The 22,407-nt window shown below is 37.7% G+C and overlaps 1 protein-coding gene across 1 annotated transcript in view; it reads left to right on the top strand.

The window, feature by feature from the left end:
- Positions 1-22,407, top strand: part of CALY (calcyon neuron specific vesicular protein) — a 674,247-nt gene that overhangs the window by 382,859 nt on the left and 268,981 nt on the right. The window contains exon 2 of the mRNA XM_044056789.1: positions 17,590-17,732. Coding sequence (XP_043912724.1) covers positions 17,604-17,732 — 129 coding nt within the window. The 5' untranslated portion in view covers positions 17,590-17,603. The remainder of the gene's footprint in view (positions 1-17,589; positions 17,733-22,407) is intronic.

The following is a 22,407-nucleotide window of genomic DNA, read 5'->3' as shown; positions in this document are numbered from 1 at the left end:
CAAGAAGAGCGTACACTGCAAAGTCCAACAAGGTTTAATAGCTGAGTAAAACTAGCTTACAGCAATCAGTAGTCTGGAGCACACTCCGGTAACTGCCAAGCAATAAAAAGTTAAAAACGATCTGGCTGCACAGAATCCAAGTCATAAAGTGTAAAGCGCTTTTCGTTAGGAAACACTTCTCCTAACTTCTTCAGACAATAGTGCTCAGAAAGAAAAAACAAGTTTAAGTACTATCCTAGTGACTCATACTTGTTAATACAATTAAGCCAATTAAGCACAGTCACATAATTTAAAGGTGTAATCCTAAAATACTTAAGTCAAACAGTTTGTTTTTTGTTAAGTCATTAAGTAAAATGAGTGCCTTAGTTTATAAAACAAAGTTCTGTTGTCTTATAATGGAACATATAATAAATTAAATAGTATTAATTAAAATCATAGTTAGTTCACTTTACTTATAACTAATGTTCAGGGACCCGTGGAAGTAGTAATCTTTTCATAAAAAACTGTGTTGTGTAATGTTTCTTTTAACCTATAAAAGGTGGGTGTAACTTAGCAATTGTAACCTCCCTAGGGCTAATGAGCATCTATTATTTAACCATCCAACAGAAATAATGTGTGTGCAGCTACTATCTCTTAAGGCTCTTTAGTTTTAGCGCACATAGAATAGAAGTCATTTCATTCAAGCCCAGTGGAAAGCATGCATTGAGTCTATGCTGCCACAAAAGTTCCAATTTCTCCAACATAAGTGTAGATGCCTCTCCTCTACTATTCATCTCAATTGAGTCGATGGCCTTAAATTTGAAACTGTGGTTAGGGTTTTCAATGCAGTGTATAGCTAGTGGGCTCTCCATTTTCCTTTTGTTAATGTAATAAACATGTTCGTAAATCCTCTCCTTAAACTTACGATCAGTCTTGCCTACGTAAAAACTAGGGCAGCACTGACATAATGCTACATAGACTAAGGCTTTGGAGTTACAGTTAAACTTGTTCTTCAGGAAATAGTCTCGCCCCCTAATAATGAATTTTGACCCTGTAGCAATGTGTCGACACTGGTTACATGCCTCACATTTAAATGTCCCTGGGGTGCCTCTAAAAGTGCTGTTACTACTTTCAGTAAGTTTTTTTAGGTTCCTTCCTTTTTTCCAGGTGACCAGCGGTTTGTCTCCCAACTTTCCTTGTATATCCCTATCGGACAGTAACAACTGCCAGTTTTTGCCCAGTATCGTGATCGGGACTTCATAATATAAAGAGAATGCAGTCACAAATCTCAAACAATTTTGCTCCCTTTGTGGTCCAATAATATTCCTAACTACGGGGTTACTCAGTTCTATCTCTACTGAGACGTTGGTTTCAAAAGTGTGAGCTGCTGTCCATTCTTGGGAGAGGATGGGTCTGAAGTGGCCTGGAGGCCCTTTTACTACTCACCTCCCTTATAAGGTCAGCAATCAACTCAATGGGGTACCCCCTCTTGAGAAACATGGACTTCAAGAGTTCACATTCCTCAAAGAAGTGGTCATCCTCCATAGTCATCCTGTCCGCTCGTACCAGTTGACCCTTCACTACACTCCTCTTCTGGTGCAGCGGGTGAAAACTAGTGTAATGTAAGAATGAGTTAGAGTAAGTACTCTTTCGGAAAATCCTTGCTATTAAACCTATTAAACTGCTCCAGAATTTCAGCAGCTAGTTCAACACCCCCTTTAATAATCATAAAAATGACTAAAAAGCAGGTGTAATAATAAATACACTCATTCAGTCTAGGGTTATCAAAAATGGTGTCTTTTTTCCCATTTGGCCATGACTAAATTGGCGAAACTAGCTCCACAAGTCCACTAGCCCATAGCTACACCAATCTGCTGTCTGAAAATTTGTTTTTCAAAGGTAATATAGCTATTGGACAGTGTTATACCTAGCAATTCATCCACCAATCTCAGTTCTGAATGTTCTGCCCCTTTAAGTCTCATATGGTGAATAACCCATTCTGTTCCCAAGGTTTGTGGGATCACCGTGTATAGATTGCAAACATCCACTGTTAACAAACAAAAGTGCTTATTATAAGCTAAAGAGTTAATACTCATCAAAAATGTCCAAGAGTCTTTGCAAATCTGAGGTTTCAGGGCCACAAATCTCTTCAGAATGTCATCTATCACCTTAGCACAAGAATAGGTGATTGATTGTTGAGCGTCCACTAAGGGGCGCATAGGTGGATCTCCTTGATTCTTCTGGATTTTAGGTATTCCAAAACGTACAGGTAGTCTAGGTGATAGTACTGACAAGTAGTTAAACATGTCAAGGTCGATGAGTGAGTCAATGAACATATCATTCAGGAACATTCTGATTCGGTTGTATGCTATGTTCAATTCATTCAGGCTCACTTTAATATATGCGTTACTTTCAAGTATCTTCCCCATTCTTTCCTTGTAGTCCATTTTGGGCATAATGACCAGTCCGCCCCCCTTTGTCAGGTTTCATTAGGCGGACTAGTAAAAGTCTAAAGTTGCTTAGAGCTTCTCTTTTGTTCTTGTTCAAGTTGGTCCTTAATTCAGACTTGTGTTGACGGTTAATAAAAGCCCTAAAGTCCATTTCGCACATTCTTTCAAATAGTAAAATGGACGGGTGTAAAGGGGGATTAAATGTACTAGAAATACACAAGTTTGGGTTCCCATTGTAGTTCCTGTTACCCAACATTAATTATAAATTGAGTTTTCTAGTGTAAAGTTTAAAATCCAGTAATAAGGACCCTAAATCAGTAGCATGAGTTGGAATGAATGTAAGTCCTTTTGCAAAAATTTCAACTAATAGAGGGTTGATAGTGTATTTGGTAAAATTGTAAATTTTGAAATCTCTGCTTTTATTCATTACAACTTTACAAGAGGGGTTGTTTGAACTGACCCTTTGGTGAAAGGTCACCTTTTGTTCCTGTTGTTGTTGTTCCTCTTTGTGTTGTATTTCCTCTGTTGCTTGGGGTAGATTTGTTTACCCCCTGCCCCTGATGGTTCATGGAGTTTTTTGGAACATTATTTGAACTCACACCCGCCATCTGAGAATTGTTGTCCTCATCATCCAGGCCTGTGAAGTAGTTGTTTTGGTGGGCTTCATTCTCATTTAGTGCCCCTCGGTTTCTAGACCCTGGTAAACCCTTATTTTGATTGCCGTTACTATTATCAGGTGTACCCCTTGTGGTATTAAAACCTCTAGGGGCATTCCATATTTGTGATGGGGGCAGGTCTGGGTAAGCTGTTCTGTTTGCATAGTCCCTCCGGTCTCTGTTAATTTTCCTGATTTTAGTGTCCCTAGTTTTTGACAGTAAGTTATTAATACTGGTAAAAGTCCTGTTATATTCAAAATGGTATCTTTGGAAGTCAAGATCCCTTTTAATTTCTTCGTTGAGGGTAGTAACTTCACTAGATAATTCATTAATGTGCACCTGATAATGCTTGGACATAATCTTCAATAATTCTAACCCCTGAGTGTTGAAAAATGTCACTAGTTCCATGTGAAAGGCAGAATTTTTAACTAGTCCAGTAGGATACTGCCAAAAACACAAGCCTTTTGGCACAATCTTCTCTTTAAGACATTCACTAAAGTAGTTCACTTCTAGTTGTAGTTTTCTTATTTTAATAAGTTTAAAATCAAACAGTTTTAGTTTCTCCACAATACTCACACTCCCAGTCGCCAGTTGTCCCACTAAGTTGTCGGTAATGTTGTCAGCAAGTAGTTTAGGCTCATCCCTGAGCCATGAATTTAAGTCTGGGACTCCAATAAGCCCTAGTGTAGTGTGCCCTGCCATGTCGGCAGGTATTTTGGGTTGAGTTCCACGGTCCCTCGCTTCAGTAACACTACCGGTACATATTCAGACTAGTGTTCCTCAAAGTGCTAGTCATATTGGTACCTGCACTAGAAACAGTCATGTTCATGTTTGAACTTCCCTCCATTCGGGTGTTTTGCGATAAAGTATCCATGCGTGTAGCCAGAACATCCAGCCTTTGGTTCATAACTTCAGTTAGTAAGGTCAGGTTCCCAACTTCAGTTTGGGTTTGAGTCTGTGTTAGAAATGGACTCTCAGTGCCGTTCGACTCCACAAGAGACATGTTTACTAAAAACATCCAAAAACTAATAGGCACAAGACAAGACGAGCGTACACTGCAAAGTCCAACAAGATATAATAGCTGAGTAAAACAAGCTTACAGCAATCAGTAGTCCGGTGCACACTCCGGTAACTGCCAAGCAATAAAAAGCTAAAAACGATCTGGCTGCACAGAATCCAAGTCACAAAGTGTAAAGCGCCTTTTGTTAGGAAACACTTCTCCTAACTTCTTTAGACAATAGTGCTCAGAAAGAAAAAACAAGTTTAAGTACTATCCTAGTGACTCATACTTGTTAATACAATTAAGCCAATTAAGCACAGTCACATAATTTAAAGGTGTAATCCTAGGTGTGGTTCAATTATATGTTCAATTATATGTTTGATTATCCAAACATTTTGATTATCCGAACTACCCTAGGTCCCAATTAGTTTGGATAATTGAATCTCTACTGTACATTTAAAAGGACATCAGTATTATCATGCTTTGACCTCTCAAGTAATTGCTTTGCAGTCTGTACTGCATGTTCAGCTAGTCCATTTGACTGCGGATATTCAGGACTACTAGAAACATGTACAAAGTCCTATTCTTTTGCAAATTTCTGAAACATCTGACTGGTAAATTGGGTATCATTGTCAGAAATAACTTTGTGTGGACTACCATAGACTGAGAAATTATATTTAAACTTGGTGATAACAGCAGTGGATATTAGATTAGGTAATAAATCAATCTCAAACCAATTCAAATAAGAGTCTACCAACACTTAGTAATGCTGATTGTTCCACTTGAATATATCAGTGGCTACTATTGACAAAGGTAGTTCAGGAACTTGACTTAGTTGACGTGGTTCTTTTTGCAAGTGCGGTTTAGTACTATTGCGTACTGAACAAGAAAGTACTTTATCAATGTCTTTTACTAGAGAAGGTTAAAATAGTAGTCATCTCCCCCTTCTTTTGGTAGATTTGGAACCTGGGTGACCGCAATGCAAAATCTGGATATATTCATGTTGTAAGGAAGCAGGAACAACAATTCTAGGACCGTTTAAAATAATGCCATCTTTCATCAACATCTCATCTCTGTAAGAAAAATAAATTTGTACTTCAGGTGGTACACTAGATTGCTTTGACAGCTGTACAACATTAATGTAGTGGTTGAGATTTTGCAAAACTGGATCAGTCTTTGTATGATCTCTCAGCTCATCAAGTCTCATGGTAGAAAAAGTACACACTCCCATGATGTCAAGGTCAGAATTCTCTGCATTAAGCTGTCCCATTGTACTTCTGGGCAATCTGGATAAGGTATCAGACAGATAAAGAAGTTTACCTTTTGTACAGACTATTTTGAAGTTGTAATTTTGCAATTTGAGCATCATTCTTTGCAGTCTTGTTGGAGCCGAATGCATAGCCTTCTTTAGAATAGTAACTAGAGGTTGGTGATCAGTTTCAATCTGAATAGCTTGACCATAGATATAATCATGAATCTTTGAACATCCAAATGCTATTGCCAAACGTTCTTTCTCAATTTGAGCATATTGCATTTCAGTTTGGTTAAGAGTTCTAGATGCATAGGCTACTGGTCTGCCTGCTTGAAGAATAACTGTGCCAAGACCAAATGTTGAAGTATCACAGGAAAGAGTTACTGGTTTATTGACATCATAGTATCTTAATGTAGGTGGGGTGGCAATTTTCTGCTTAAGGTCTTCAAATACCTTCTGGTGCTGTTACAACCAAGACCATATAACATTTTTGAGTATCAGCTCTCTCAAAGGTGCTGTCAGCTCACTGAAATCTGGTATAAACTTGCCTAAACAGTTGACCATACCAAGAAAATGTTGTAGAGCCTGAACATTATCTGGTGCTGGCATCTCAAGAATGGCTGCTTGCTTAGACGGGTCTGGTCGCAAGTCAGTGCTAGTAAATAAGTGACCACCATATGTAACTTTTGGTAGTCTGAGTTTGTACTTCAGAGGATTGAGCTTTAAGTTCACTTTATGTGCTCTGTCTAGAACTTTCTTATGGTTTCTGTCATGCTCTGCCTCACCATTGTGTCCAACCAATAAATCATCTACTATTATGGTACAAGGATAACTAGAAAAATGTTGCCCATTGCACACTGAAAGACTTCACTTGCAGATTCTATTCTAAATGGTATCCTGAGGAATCTATATCTGCCAAATGGAATACTAAGAGTAGTCAGTAATATGGATTTGCAATCAATCAACACTTGCCAAAATGAACTTTTTGCATCCAAGACAGAAAAACACAGTGGCATTTGGTATTAGGACTGTGACTTCCTCGACTGAACACATTGGATGATGTAATCTCTTTAATGCTTTGTTCAAATCTCTTGGCTCAGTACATATTCTGATTTCATCTAAGCATTTTTTGTGGGCTGCTACCATGGACGACACTCAGTCAATTGGTTCTGTAACAAATTACACCTTGCTGCACCATTTTATCCAACTGAGCTTTAACTTTATTCTGCATAGCTATCAGAAAACTTTTCTTGCTAGTCTGACCACTGGACTGACCTCTGTGTCTAACTTCATAGAATACTCAACTGGAAGTTTGCCCAACTTGTCATCCATCAAAAACATCAGCATACTCTGAGAAAATAGCTTCAGTAAAATTGGAACTAGGATATGTTCTTATACAATGAACTTCTTTGTTAAAAGAAAGCAAATTCATTCTCAAACTCTCTATGAGACCCACTAATGACTACACAGGTCTCTGGACTACATAGAATAACAAGCTGTAACAGTTCCTAGCCAAATAACATGAAAGCACTACCGAGTCTTCAGTTCGGATTTCTTCACTTCCATAAGTATAAAGTTTCTCACAACTAGCCACATTGAGTTTTTCATTAGTTTTCACCTTAGCAAATGTGCCTGCTGACATAACATTACACTTTGAGCCAATGTCTACTTTAAGCTCAGTGAATTTACCATTAATCTGGGCAGTACAAAACACTTCATTCTTTGCCAGCAAATTTACTGCATCACCCTTTTCACCATCTACGTAGAAAGCAGAATTGCAACTCTCTATGTGATCAACTTGCTTTTTGGAGTGACCCTTCTTTATAACTTTGTGAGGTTTACTTAAGTTGCAAATTTTTTGAAAATGGTTCCATTTTTTGCACTTGTGGCATTGCTAACCAAATGCTATGCATTTTTCTCTTTTAGACTCATGATTGGGACCAGAACTGTGACAGCTAACAATAAAGCTAGATTTGGGTTTTGCTGACTCACCCTTGCACTGCACTGAGCATGTCCTTTTCTTAGAACTTGCTGGAAAACTACGGGTTTTACCTGGGGAGCCTGCAGGGGTGGTAGGTGCCTTGTGCTTAGGCCTGCTTCTGCTAGCCATGTGTTGCATGGTGTCTACATTTGGTCTGGAGCCTGATTAAACCATGCTCTTATCACGTGCAAGCACACTTGTGTGCCTTTCTGTAACTTCATGGATTTGACAAATCTCAATAGCCTTGCTCAGCATTAAATCACTGTCATGAAGCAAAATCATTCTCACTGCAGCACTACTAATACCACATATAAGCCTGTCCTGTACAACATTATGACGGTTTTCACCTTCTCCCTCATATATTGCTGGTGCATATACAAATGAATGCTCCCTTTCAATGGCCTCTGACCCAGCTAGGTTTAGCAAAATGAATGCCCTGGTGTGTGCATCTTTGTCAGAATAAGTTGCTTGTATACAGATATTGTGCTCTTGCTCAAATCTTCTCCAATTCTCTGCAATATTCTGATCAAACACCAATAGTGATGGTTTTCGAAATCCATCTGCCATATTAACACATACAGGTGAAGGCTTTTGCAAGTATGTATGAACACACACATATATACATATGCCAGAAATTTATGCCAGTATTTGTAACTATGCTCAATAGCACAACGAGCCTCTGAATAACTGAAGTTTGTGAATTAAGCCTCTTGGGCACTGTAATACTCTTGAAATTACTGTACTGTAATAAATCACCTCTTAGTGTAAGAAACATTTCAAAACAACTGCACTGTGTGAATAAACTGGGCAGAAGAAGCTTAGAGTAAGAAATATTTTAAAGTAACTGCACTTTGCAAATAAACAGTACACAGCACACTGAAACTTTCCCAAAATGGCTGTACTTTGCTAAATAATTCTTTACAGTGCAAGAAACAGTCTGTAATGGTGACACATTGTGAATAGACATACCCAGCATAAGAAACTTTTCAAAATGGCTGTATTTTGACTGTACTTTATGAAATAGTTGCACTTTGCACACAAATAAACTCTTCTGAATAAATGCACAGTAATAAGCGCACACTGTAAGCACTTTCACACACTTTGAGAAACATTGAATAATTCTAGTTATGCCCTGAATACAATGCAAAATAGTAGCAATGCCAAAACACAGTACTTTGCCAAAAATCATGCAGTTGCCTTGCTTTATTTATGCTTAATGTGTCAGTCTGCCCTTATTATATTTGTTTTGCTTATTTAATCATTTTCCATGCCCATTATACTTTTCTTGTGTTCGTTTTACTCTAAACATGCCCGTTTTGTTTTAAACATGCTCATTTTGCAATTCCAAGGTACTTCCACACCCCTTATGTGCTTTTCTTTTAATTGTTTTATCGAATATCATAATTTTAAACATTTTGTTTAATTAATAAAACATTTTTGTGCCTCTTGCATTTTTAATAATGCAGTTTGTGCCCTTGCAATTCTCCATTTTCTCTTTTTTATAAAATAAATAATTTATGCAGGTTTTCATTACCTTGGGTTCATTTCTGGCCCTTTTTTGTGCTCATTTCTCTTAGTTTACCTTCACTGTTAACTCTGCACCTCATAGCTCTGAAAAGCAGTCTCTGGAATCCCAGTTCTGACACCATGTCACTCATCCAATCAGGAAAAACTAGATGAGTCTTTGTGGGTTCTGCTCAAGCATCTTTATTATGTACAAGCACATCAGGACTGAGGCTTAATAACTTTAACTCAGATAAACTTATAAACAAACTAGCTATTACATTCATACATGCTCATTCTCGGGCTGGACTCTCAAAATGTCACTGAAGCTAGCACGTGCTTGCTATTTATATGCATGTGCCAACCTTGAAATGCTTCTTAAATGTACAGTACACACACACACACACACACACACACACACACACACACACACACACACACACACACACACACACACACACACACACTATTCTACAGTTAGGTTGTATCTCAAGACCTAATCCCAAATACATGGCAAACTGGACATGATTGTTATTATTTGTATATATCTGTATAATTTGCATGCTTATTCAATTGTCATTTTCATCGCAGGACAGAATAGTCAAAGAGGGAGGATGTAGATCAGAGAGTGTGTTGTACCTTTAAGAGACAATCCAGTCAGTGAGTATGTGCATATAGGTACTGAGCACGTGCAAGCAAGAGTGGCATTTTGAGTGAGCAGCCAGAGTAAAAGCATGTAGGTGTGTAGTAGATAGTTTGTTTACGTTTATTGTTTTAGTCATGCATCCTGATGTGTTTGTATATCATAAACTACTTAAATGAAGACCCAGTCTCAGCATCTTATTGAATGCACAAGATGAGCAACAAGTTTATAAGTGCAAGTGTGTGTACAGTTTTAAATGTAACTAAGAATATGATTGGTTGTTGAGTATATTTAAACAGGGAATTGTTTTATTGAATGGTTCTGATGAAGTTTCAATATACAATGAAATGAAAGAGCTCAGTCTTTTTCATTAAAGAGTTTTTATCCAGTATTTTGCTGCTTCCCTGGTGGTGGCATCACATACACAAATAAGTAGAAGTAAATCCAAGAACTAGGACTAGCACTGTGGTAAACCTCCACTGTGAATACAAAGTCCAAGTACAAAAAGGCAAAAATCCAGTGGAAGGAAATGCTAGGCTAAGAACCTGATGTATAAAATGTAAACACTATTACATTTTATACATCAAGTTCTTAGCCTAGCATTTCCTTCCACTGGGTTCTTGCCTTTTTTGCATTGCATACACACCATGTCTTGGGTTATTAGTTTGGAATTTTGGTGTGTTAGCCTTTTTTTTTTGTTTATTTGGAGAAATATTACCCTACCTGACCTACTAAAAAGTTCTGACCTCCTATACTCGCAGGATGTCAACCCTTACATTTAAATCAAAGAATCCAAACATTTGCACCCCATATGCTCATCTCTTCCAAGGGCATTTGAAGCAGTACAGCCTGCCTATCAGAGTATGTTATATTTCTGTTGTATTTTTGTCAGTAAGTGATGTTAAAAATGTAAAGGTTACTGCAGGGAATAAATAGAGTACACAGTAATATCATTTTATTGTTACAATGCACACAGCCCTGGGAAAATGACATCAGTTTGTCTATCATATTTTGTTTTTTTACATCCTATCTAGAAATCATTCTGAGATGTAATCTAACATTTATGTTAGATATTTTGTCTAAATTAATATCGTCACTCAAAATGTACCCATGTACCTGCTACTCTCTTCTGACAAATAAAACTAGCATTAATTATTTCCAGGATAAATTCCTGCTTTTTTGTTGACATATAAAGGAAGTAAAAGATATCACCAGAATTAATTATTGCCTTTCCCCTTTAAAATGTTGCTATCACATATATTTTTTAAGCATTACTCTTGCAAATCCCTTATACCATTACAGGCATTCAAGCTTAAGACAGTTTGTTTACTCTTTGCCTCATATCAACACTGTATATATACTAAGCATAGAGCTATACTTTTCTTTAGCTATAACCTTCTTACTGCTGTGAGAGAATGTCCAAGGACTTACCTTACTGATAGTTTTTCTTAGGGCAGTTATTTTTACACCAGGTGCAACACATTCTATTTTCTACCCTACCCAATTACCAACCACCCCCTCTGCGCCTACACTTATACTTCTATTCTCTCTCCTTCCAAATCTATCCCTCCAATGAAATCTTCAGTATCCTCTATTATAAGACACACGCACACACACACACACACCCATGCACGTCACACACTTCTTAATCACATAATACTTATTCACTACTGCATTTTCCATCCAATACTATTCTCTACTATATTTTCTATAACAATCATACCAAAAGGTTAATATCTCCAACTACTTGTTTTATTTTAACTCTGATAACTTCTCTTCTTGTATCACATATGACATCATTATATACCATTAAGATCAGTATATATCTAAATACTATCACAAAGTCAGTAAATAACCTAGCACATTTTTCTAGTTTATATACCTTAGCACTACTTGCCTCCTCAAAACTGAAAATGCTAAATGCTAGTTCTAAATATATCATTCCTCTTCTTACATCTACAAATGTAACAAAAATAAAATCTACACAAACCATTTCTCTAATATCTCTCTTTGTGGTGATAGCCATCCCAGTCCTGGTCCCATTAATGTAAGAATGGCTCAGCCCTAATCTAAACAACTGATTTTCTTACCTTAAATGCTTGTAGTATCAAACATAAAATTACAGAATTTTACACATGCTTCTCTGGACACACCCCCGATGTCCTAGCTGCCAGAGAAATCTGGCTTAAACCTAGCATAAAATACTCTGAATTTCTATAACCTGGAGGCAATGTAATTAGAGGAGATAGACAACACAAAAAAGGAGGTAGAATTGCTGTCTGACCCAAATTACTATAATCTCACACCATATTCAAAACCCATTCCAAAATTTGCCAATGCAGAAAAACTTATCTAATTTCTAAAACTAAACAGTACAAAAAGCCAATGTATTTTGGTCCTGTATACCCTTCCTGACCAAAATATTCCTGTTCCAGAAAATTTCTTATCTTGGATAGCAAACAACATATACACCAAAACAATCATATTACGAGATGTTAGTATTAAGTTGTTAAACTTCTCTTCAGACTTCCCAACAACTAACGTAAACTTCTTTAGTTTCTCTCTACTCATCTTTACCCCAACCCGATACGACAAAAATACTAACCATGGCTGTATTCTAAAGTGGATTATTGTCTCACCCTAATAAATACATAAAAACTGGCACTCTCCCCATCTCTCTATACCTTATCTGCCTATACCCAAGTTCCCACAAACAGAAACATCATTATAGAATGATCTGCAAAAGTTGCAACTTCTCTCATTTTAATGAAAAAAACTTTATCAACATAATAAAATCTATTAACTGGTCTGTCCTAAAAACTTTACCTCTAGACAAAGGAGTCAGTTACTTTAATACTACTTTTCTAGACTGTATCAACAGTGTAGTCTTCCTTCACAGAGAAATAATCAACACTAAACATGCCTTATGGTTAACTAAACACTGCAAAAAATAATGAACAACAGAGCTAAGGCATGGAAAGAATGGCTACAATTTAGAGAGCCAAAACTAATTCAGAAACACTTTTATATCTGCATAATCAAGTCAAAATTGAAGTAAATAAAGACAAAAAAATTCTACACTCTGCTCCAGAAGAAACATAAATATAATCTCAAAAAATTCTGGTCAACTATTAATTCACTTCTTAGCCCAGGTCCCATATTTGATCCTTCTCCCCATCTCAGTAAATCTCCACTTCAAATAGCCCCCTTATTTAATTATTATTTTATTGACTCCATAGCCAGTATAACGAGGAACATAACCCACTCAACACCTACCCTCCGTACAAAGCATCAGAACACCAACTGTATTTCATCCACTCCTCCAACCACAACCATAAATTCTAAACTACTGTCTCATTCCTCTGATCCCAGTCAACTTACTGCTACAAACCATCAACATTTCTCTCTAAAACCTGTGCCTACCAATACAATAAAAAAACTTGTGTATTAACTGAAAAGTAGCTGTTTCTCTGCAGATAACCTAGTAGAAGAATCCTTAAAACTTGCTGCAGACACTATAGCATATCTAGTGAGTATACTTATAAATTGATCAGTCAGTGAATCCTGTGTTTCTGGCATTTGGAAACAGTATTTTATCATCCCCCTACAAAAACAAGGTAATTCTGTTGAAATATCTAATTTTAGGCCCATGGCTATTTGACCCCCCCTTGCCAAACTACTTGAAAATGTGTCCACAACCAACTACTTGGATACCTCTTACAAAATCAACACTTAACAACTATCCAACATGGCTTTTGTCCTACACGTAGTACAACAACTGCATTACTTTCTTTTACTGAAACTGTCAGCAATGACAGAGACTCTGGAAAACTTGTCAGATCACTATTTCTGGACCTTTCAAAAGCTTTTGATACTGTTTCTCGTGCAAAACTTCTACAGCATCTCTATAACCTAGGTCTATCATTTACATCAGTCCAGTGGTTTACCAGCTACTTATGCAATAGTGATCTGCAAAATGACAAGGCTCTCAGTCACTATATCTTCCTATTACTCCTGGTGTACCACAGGGTTCCATTCTTGGTCCTCTCTTGTTTAATGTCTTTATTTACTTTATTTGTCTTCAAACTTCCTGTCATCCAGCCTCCCTTATACAGTATTCTGATGAGTCAGCTATCATCTGTACTTCTGATAGTCTCATCTACCTACAACAGATAATGTAAGAAGCTTTCTCCTCTGTTGAACTATGGCTTTCCAATTTACAACTCCTACTCAACCCCAAAAGGACTAAACGCCCCTTTCTTTATCTCCAAAACACCTACTGCTAAAAAGTTTAAGATCAATTCTCAGAATAATACTATAATTGAAGTTTTTCCCCATACTAAACTCTTAGGAGTAACAGTTGAAGAAAATCTTAAATTTGATCTACATGTACAGAATAGTATTAAAAAACATCAGAAACTAGGACTGCTCTATAGACATAAACTTTATGTAAACACAGCCACAAAATACACCCTTGTTGCTACCTACCTTCTACTCTCACTACTATATGGTGCTGCTATTCTTACAAATTCCAACATCTTCCAATAAATGCAACTTGAATCATGCTCCAACAAGATAGCAAACTTTGCTACAAATGCAGCGTACCACAGCCATCATTGTACTGCTCTTCATACCACAGCCATCATTGTACTGCTCTTCATACTCTGTATCGGTTAGAGCTTTCACAACATATCAGTTACAGCTAACTGCCCACAAAATAATTTATGAGCCCAACAACTGCCTCTCTCTTACTTCCGTACTCCTCAACTGTATGCCCAAGAGATCCCTTAGATCAAAGGCTCAACACTTGCTTGAACTGCAGGCCATAGTCTATTCTCCTATTCAGTAGCCAAAGTTTGGAATACCTTACCTATAAATATCAGTACTAACCCAAATCTTCCTACCTTCAAACACTCTCTAAAAGAATATCTCATTAAATCTTGGAACTGTTGCTGCTCCCAACCTAGCTAAATGTCTAAAACTCATCTGTCAGTCTCTCTATTAAGAACATCTGTAATCTTTTTTTCCACAAAACTCCCTCTCACTTCCCCTAGAACAATTTCTTTACTATCCTTAGCCTCTTTTCTATCTTCTACCTTATACCTGTCCTTTCCTGTCTTACAAATTACCCCTACCCTCTCTATTAAAATAATTTATTTTCTAATAATTTTTCAGTACCAACTTCCTGTTCCTCTTTCACACACAACTTAATCCTACTCTCTCTCTTTCAAAATCCTTTCCTTTTGCTAACAATATTTAATATCAGTCTTTTAATAACTTATATTTAAACATTATAGATAAACACAAGGTCTAACTGTAACTACTAGTCTTAAGAATAACTGCAATTTTCATATACGGAACTGTAATGCTAATACTGTTATCATTTTTGTGTGTAATTTTCTGGTGTAATTTTCTACTCTGTTATATTTTCTGGAACTTGTCTCACTGGGCCTTTGCTAAAAATGGGTACCTCTAGACCTAATTGGACTTTCTCAGTAAACAAATGCAAAATAAATGAATGAATAATGATTGAATAATTGATAGCGGTCATGAATACAACTCTACCATCCTTGTCAGTTTTCATAACCCATATGGATCTGTCCATTGTTAATTCTTGTATAACTGTCTTTCTGCAGTAGAAAGATTAGAAGGAATGGTTCTATTATGATTACAAACTTTCCCAATATCTTCTTCACAATAACATTCAAACATTGTCATAACATAAGGCTGGATTAAAAATGATTTTTTTCTATCACAAAATCAGTTCCTCCGTTACCTCGTGTCATTTTGAAATCACAAATTTAAATTTAATTTATGTGAGAAAAGCTTCAACTCAATAAGAGTATTTACTAAGCTGGCCCTACTACCTGGCACAAAACTAAAATCCTATTTGAAAAAAAGTTTACAATATTGATCTTAAAATGCTAGCTTACTATAAATTTGGATGTTAAAGTCAGTAAAACAAATGCCTTCAGTTTCATCAGAAGCAGTTATAGTTCTTTTAACTTATGTCTCTTCTGTCCTCAGCCATGACCTTGTCCCCCCCCCTGTATATATTTTTTGAAGTGCTACTTTTCTTGTTGTCACTGGTGAAGCTCAGTTGGTTTGCTAATCTCAATGAACTGTGGAGCACTGTAGCATCCAAAAATACCAAAATATTTTTCATACTCATCTTCTTTTGTCACTAATTCTGTCTTTGCTGTGGTAGAAATTTTCACTTTCTTATTAGTCTTAGGAGTTTGGGGAACATGATATGCATTTTTTAAGCATAATCAGTTCTCTACTTTACCATCTTCTGCTCCTTCATAATCACACACTGCTTGTTGACCTTTTTGAATAGATTCAAATAATCTGACGTGTGTGATTAAATAACTAGTCCATAATGGTATAACGTAATGACTTTATGTCCTTATTTAATGATTCTAATTTCTTGCCATTATCTCTCACTGAAGCTTGATTCATTCACAACACATTCAGCCAGAATGCTCTAAAAGCTCCAAATGCAGAACGGAGTTGGACACTCAAGCCTTTGAGTACCTTGTTGTAATGACTACACTTATGAAAATAAAGACTGTCCATAAGTGACTTCCAGAATTTTACCTACTAACTATGCAAAATATTAATTTGTTTCAGCAAACTACCTTGAATTGCAGGCTCATGTTCCTGCAAATTGTAGGATGACATGTTCAACCATGAATCTAAATTGGGAAGGGAGGAATTATCATCTCCTAAATGATGATCCACAGCACTTCTATTGTTAGATGATATATCAGCAGTGACTGTTACTTGTCATAGAGAATTACCCTCACATCTTGTATTACCGGCAACTGAGGATGGGATGATCTTTGAAAGTTATTGTTATAAAATACTAAGTCCTCCAGGAATACGGGTAGAATCTGTCCCTGATTCAAATAAGTCTTATGATGACATAATAAAGAAATGTGCACAGAAACATCAAACTGAAAAAAAAAAACATTAAATGACTCAAGAGTCCACAGCTTGAAAACCAAAAAAAAGTAAACAAAAAACATGCCAAAAAAATCTGTACTATCGCAAATTATTTTAATGAAAATTAAGCTCTTTCATCTGTCTAGTAAAAAAAGACTTCAGTAAATTTTATTATACACTATTACAGCACAATTTAAATCATTTAGAAAAATCACATGATGCAACCAATCAAAGCAAATGAATCATCACATAGGATAAACAAAAATTATCGTATGTGAACTGCGAATCAATACTGAGTTTTAGTTGAATTTTAGTACAATTTTAGCTCTAAAGCTTGGTAGAGCTCATTCTTAATACACTTGAAACCGATATATAATCATTCATTCAAGCATGTTTTTGTGTGGCATTTAAATGCAACTGCCAAACTAGTTCCTTTGCATTTTCTTGGCATGTTTTCAATTTACCTTGAGACCACAGGGCCACTTTCCAAGCAATGATATATTCTGATTTCTCAGTAGTTAAACTGTGATTGTTCTTTTTTGCTGGGGTTGATGCAGTTTGTAATAAGAAGTATGCTAGAAAAAACTGGGAATGTTGGACTGTATGATGGCCAACTGATTACTGTCAGGGGTCACATGGAAGAAGCCAAGCAAATGCAGACAATGCAAAAGGGAACAGCTTAATGATGACGTTTGTCATCTGAGTTCTATAGTGACAACTGAGAAAGAAAATAATCTATTTTTAATGCATCACAAATCCATTATGGGAGATATGCTGATTATCAAATTGTGTCATTTTGAATTAATACTTAAAACTTGAGGAGCCGTAAACCTTCTGTGATTTATAATGGATGAATTAATATGTGACAGCTGTAGCGAGGACTTCACAAACTTTTATGATCTGTTGAAATATTCAGTGTTACACATGTAAAATTCAATAACATGCATTTACATTTCAGCCTTTTAGTGTTGGATTTACTACATGCATTAACTATTAAAGACTGCTGAGTGAGGAGACTTTTTTATTACAATTGTTCTTCTAGTATTAATCAGGCTAAATTATTTAATATTTTACTGCATTGTCTTTCATAGTCAGTATGCTTAGAGAGAGCAAGTAGCCATATTTCCTTGACTGCTGCTTTGTTAATTCACACTTTTTTCTGTGAATCTTTCTACAGTTTAAGCAGAAGCCATGGTGAAACTGGGAGTCAACCTGACAGACAAAACAGAAAAGGAGCAGGGTCTTGATGACGATTTTGATAACATCCCTTTGATTACTCCCCTGGATGTGAACCAACTGCAGAAACCATTCCCTGATAAGGTAAGAAAACCTGTGCTAGGATTAATGTGCTAACACTATTAAAATGCTAACATATTAGAATTCTCCAGACATATACATAGTTTTCTTTGGCTGCGGAAGTTCTATTAGAATTTATATTCACAGAGTAGGGCATATATCTGAAGACATAGCAAAAATACAATCAAATATCTGCTTACTAATTTTAAAGGTGAATGTAAGCAGCTCAGCAGGTTTCTCTAATACATTAAGCATTGCTGTAGCTCACACTCCTACTGCTGAGCTTTTCATTTGTGTTTGGTACAACACAAATGTCAGGAGCAACACATCTTTGTAACCACTTGTTTCATGAAACAGGCTTTATAATTGTGCCACTGGAAAGCAAAATTGTGGCCTTCCTTAATATAGGCATATTACTCTGGGCACAACATTGCCTAATGGACAAATACATTTGTAAAGTTGTTTGTGTTAAAATGTATCAACAGTGTGCCCTGCTCGAAAGAAAAGAAATGCATATGCATTATTGTACCTGTTTAAATGTATACATTGTAACTGCATATACTGGAAGGGAAGAGGTTAATCCTAAACTTCAAAAATAGTAAGGAAATTAAATTACTGGGCCTAGGTCATAAATATTTTATCTCACAGATTTGAATGAAGCCAGAGACACAGTGCTCTCAGAAGTATGATTTATTATCTCCTGTAGAAATAAAGGAAGTGTTTTATGGTTTTATGACTTCCAGGAGATCTGAGCAAAGCTCTATCTGTGTGTATGGTAACACATAGGTGCTAAAATCCTGTCAGCTTCTAGTAATGCGGGAAACAGAGCCAGATGACCAGATGTGTGTGATGTCATTCTGTAAGCTAGAAATAATATTTAGATATTAGTAGAAGATTGCTCTCAGCATTCTGCATTCTGTCTTGGATCTGACAACAAGGACCACTCACCCACTTTATCTTGCCTTGCTCTATTCAGTAAGTAAGAACAGTAATTCTTTATATTAGTCAGGAAAATATAATAATATTAGACCTGGTTTTCTGTAACTGTATGAATCAGTTCAGCTGTGTTATTTTCAATATGTCCTGTGACTGAAACGTTGGTGTTTATTGTAAATAGATATTTAATATTTTCATATTCTTTTATTATTTATTATTAAACATATTTAGAATTTTCATTGTGGCTGGTCCTTTTAGAAAAAATATTTAAGTTTTGAGAGTATTTGCATATATTTATTTCATGATAACTCTGGCCACTCCTGAAAGCCTTGCTGTTGGTCAAATTACCATTTGTAATTATATTAATTTCACTCAGCATAATCGGATACCCTTTTAGAGCCTTATAGTAACTTACTGGTGGCAGTGAATCTACCTTATACTCTGGGCAAAGTTGGTAGAGCAGGTAATTTGTACCAGCCTTCCCCAGGTGTGTGTGTGACTGTGTGTGTGTGTGTGTGTGTGTGTGTGTGTGTGTGTGTGTGTGTGTGTGTGTGTGTGTGTGTGTGTGTGTGTGTGTGTGTGTGTCAGCTATGTGGGCAGGGACACAAAGCACTGGTTTCATAGAGAGAGTGGTGGTGGACTCAGCTTGGGCACTTGGCTGAGGACTTAACTCTGAAGCTGTGCCAGTAGGGATCCTTACTGGGGTCTTGGGGAGAGATAGGGAGAGAACCCCAGACCCTGGGCTGGGTGTGTTCCCTGTGTGCTATTAAGGGAAATTGTGCTTGATGCAGAGAGGTCTGCATTTGGAAATACTGGGTGAAACCATTTGTATTCTAAGTGAACGTCCATCTCCAGTGTCATTGGTGAGGATTCAGGCTCCTTGGTTAATGGCCCAGAGTAAGGACATCACATAATGGTGAGCAGTGGTGTGGATATTGAACTTCTGTAGCCTGCAAGCAGTTGTCACTAAAGTGTGCATTCTCTCAGCAGCCACAAGGTAGATATTCAGAGTTTCATATCACAACACTTTTATTCATTATTTTTTGTTAGTTTAGTTTACTCAGGGAGAGCAGGCAAATATATCAGCAGAGGATTATGGCAAGCTTACAAAAAACAGTTGGCCAAGGTGTGCGAAGCCAAATGACTGATGTATGTCAACCTGACTAAAGAGGAAATGTCAGCCTTAGTCACAGATCATACCAGCAACCAGGAGGATAACCAGTCTGGTGCTGGGAATTTGCAGCCCTCAGAAACAGGACAGTTCAATTTTTCCTCATCTGTCTGGAGTTAATTAGACCTGAACTGGATGCCAAATATTTGGAATTAGAATCAGCAGGGACACTGCAGCATTTGGTGGTCAAACTAGAATCAGCAGAGAGACTGCAATGTTTAGAGGCTGAATTAAATGAGAAACAGTGTCAACATGAGAAGGGATGCTGACTGTTTGCTAGGGTCATGGAGGTAATGGAGAAGAGAATAACTGAATCCCAGAGGCAATAAAGGTCAGTAAATGTCTTCCACAGTTTACAGAGGGTGATAATTTTAATAGTTTTATTCCTATATTTGAAAGAGTATGCAAACAGTATAATGCTGACCAAGGGCTCTGGTATGGTTCCTGATCCCCTTACTCCATGGTAAAGCTGTAACTGCTGTTTTGGAATTGTCTGATATTGACTGTTTAAAGTATGAAAAAGTCACATTTTGTTTACTAGAATGTTTTAAGTTAACAACTGAAGCTTACAAAAGTAATTATCATGAACATAGAAGCAAGGCAGATGAAAGTGTGTGTGATTATATTGCTGAGTTAAGTACTTATTTTCGTGGGTGGGTGAGTGGTTGTCAGGTCACCACTTTTGAAAGGGTGGCTGACCTTTGGGTGAGAGAACAAGTCTTTAGCACTTTGCTTGAGAAAATGAGAATCTGGTTAGCAGACTGAGAGTGCAACTCTGCAGATGAGCTGGGGAAGAAGGGGATACCCAGTGATACACATGGATATAAGGGTGCCCCATGGTGGGCAACCTAAACTAGCCCAACAGAGACCACCAGTAACAGGGGAAACCACTAGTTCAGGTACACAGCCAGGGTTAAATGTTTTAAATGTAACCAGTGGAGCCATGTATCATATACATGTCCATGGAGGCTAGGTGGGGAACATAAGGTGGGGGAGCCAGCAAGTGGGAATAACAGTATGCCAGTGGTAAGCTTTCTGGAGACAACAGGGGTACCAAACTATCAAAAGAGGTTATATCCTATCTTAGTGGATGTAAAACAGGCCACTGCTTAGAGAGATAACATAACCATTGTAAAGCCTGCAGTGGTTAAAGAGGAGCAGTACTTACTTGGGCAGTCCACTCCAGTCAGACCTTTAGAAGGGACCCCCTTCCAAATGCCTTTGGCCAGGGTTCACCTTGACTGGGAAGGTGAAAAAGGAAGCAAGCAAGTAGGTGTGTTTGGGGATATCCCCTCAGTGATAGGGAATGATTTTGATAATGCAGTACCTTGTGTGCAGCAGTTACATGTAGTCAGGCTTGGAAATAGGCATGTGGGTCTGGTAGCCTGGGGGATACCCAAACAGACACACCTGAAGCCAGGGCTGGTGGTGTGGCTATTTCAGGGAGGGAGCTACCCTGTAGCAGTTAGCCTGAAGGTGAGCCTCAGCTGCTGGTAGGTACTGATTTTCACTTGGGCAGAGTGCAAGGGCAGAGATGAGTTGTAGTACCCAGGCTGACAGTGAGGCACCACTGTCAGAAGATACCAGACTTCATGTGGAAGGGGAGCTAGTACGTTTTACAAAATTAGAGCTAAGACAGGCTAAGCTCTCAGACCATACACTAAAAGGCTTGGGGGAGGTAGCTAGGGAGCACCTTATTCTTGAGGAAAAGAGGAGTCTGTGTACTGGAACAAAGGGCTACTGTATAGATAGTGGACCCTTGATGGAGGGCTAGAGGGTGAGGTAATACAGCAGGTGGTAGTGCCTTGAGCCTACTGTCTGGCACTTCTGTCCATACCAAGAGACATATTATGCAGAACATTTATTGGCCTGGGATTGCAAGGGATGTAACAGGGTACTGCAGGACCTGTGAGCAGTGCCAAAAAGTAGGCAAGGCAGGAGACAAGGACAAAGCTCATTTGATGCCTTTGCCTGTGATTGAGGAGCTGTTTCACAGGATAGCTATGGATATTGTGGGGCCTCTAAGTACCCAAATCTCCATGGGGAAGAAATATATCCTGGTGTTAGTAGATTATGCTACTAGATACCCTGAGACAGTGACCCCATCCTCCATTGAGACAGAGAATGTGGCAAATGCTTTGCTAGACATTTTCAGCAGGGTAGGTTTCCCAAGAGAAATACTGACTGGCAGAGGTGTCAGTTTCATGCCAGACCTGCTGACTTGTCTGTGTAGGTACTGGAAGGTAAAGTACCTAAAGACCACACCCTACCATCACCAGACTAACAGTCTTCTGGAGAGGTTAAACTCTAAACTAAAGACCATGCTATGGGCATTTGCAAACCAGTTTAAGACAGACTGGGACAAATATTTGTCCCATCTGCTGTTTGCTTAAAGAGAGGTACCCCAGGAATCCACAGTTTTTTCACCCTTTGAGTTGCTGTATGGCCATAGGTTGAGGGGATCCTTAGAATTGATTTGTGATGAGTGGGAGGGTGAGTGTGAATCCCACAAGGAGTCTGTTGTGGCATATGTCTTAAACCTCAGGACAAGGGTCAGGGAGCTCATGGGATTGGCACAGGAGAGCCTGGCAG

The sequence above is a fragment of the Protopterus annectens genome, chromosome 14.part0 (genome assembly GCF_019279795.1).
Source record: "Protopterus annectens isolate FY-2018-M chromosome 14.part0, PAN1.0, whole genome shotgun sequence".
Classification (NCBI taxonomy): Eukaryota; Metazoa; Chordata; order Ceratodontiformes; family Protopteridae; genus Protopterus; species Protopterus annectens.
Note: the sequence above shows the minus strand (reverse complement) of the source record. Positions and strands in the feature narration are given on the sequence as shown.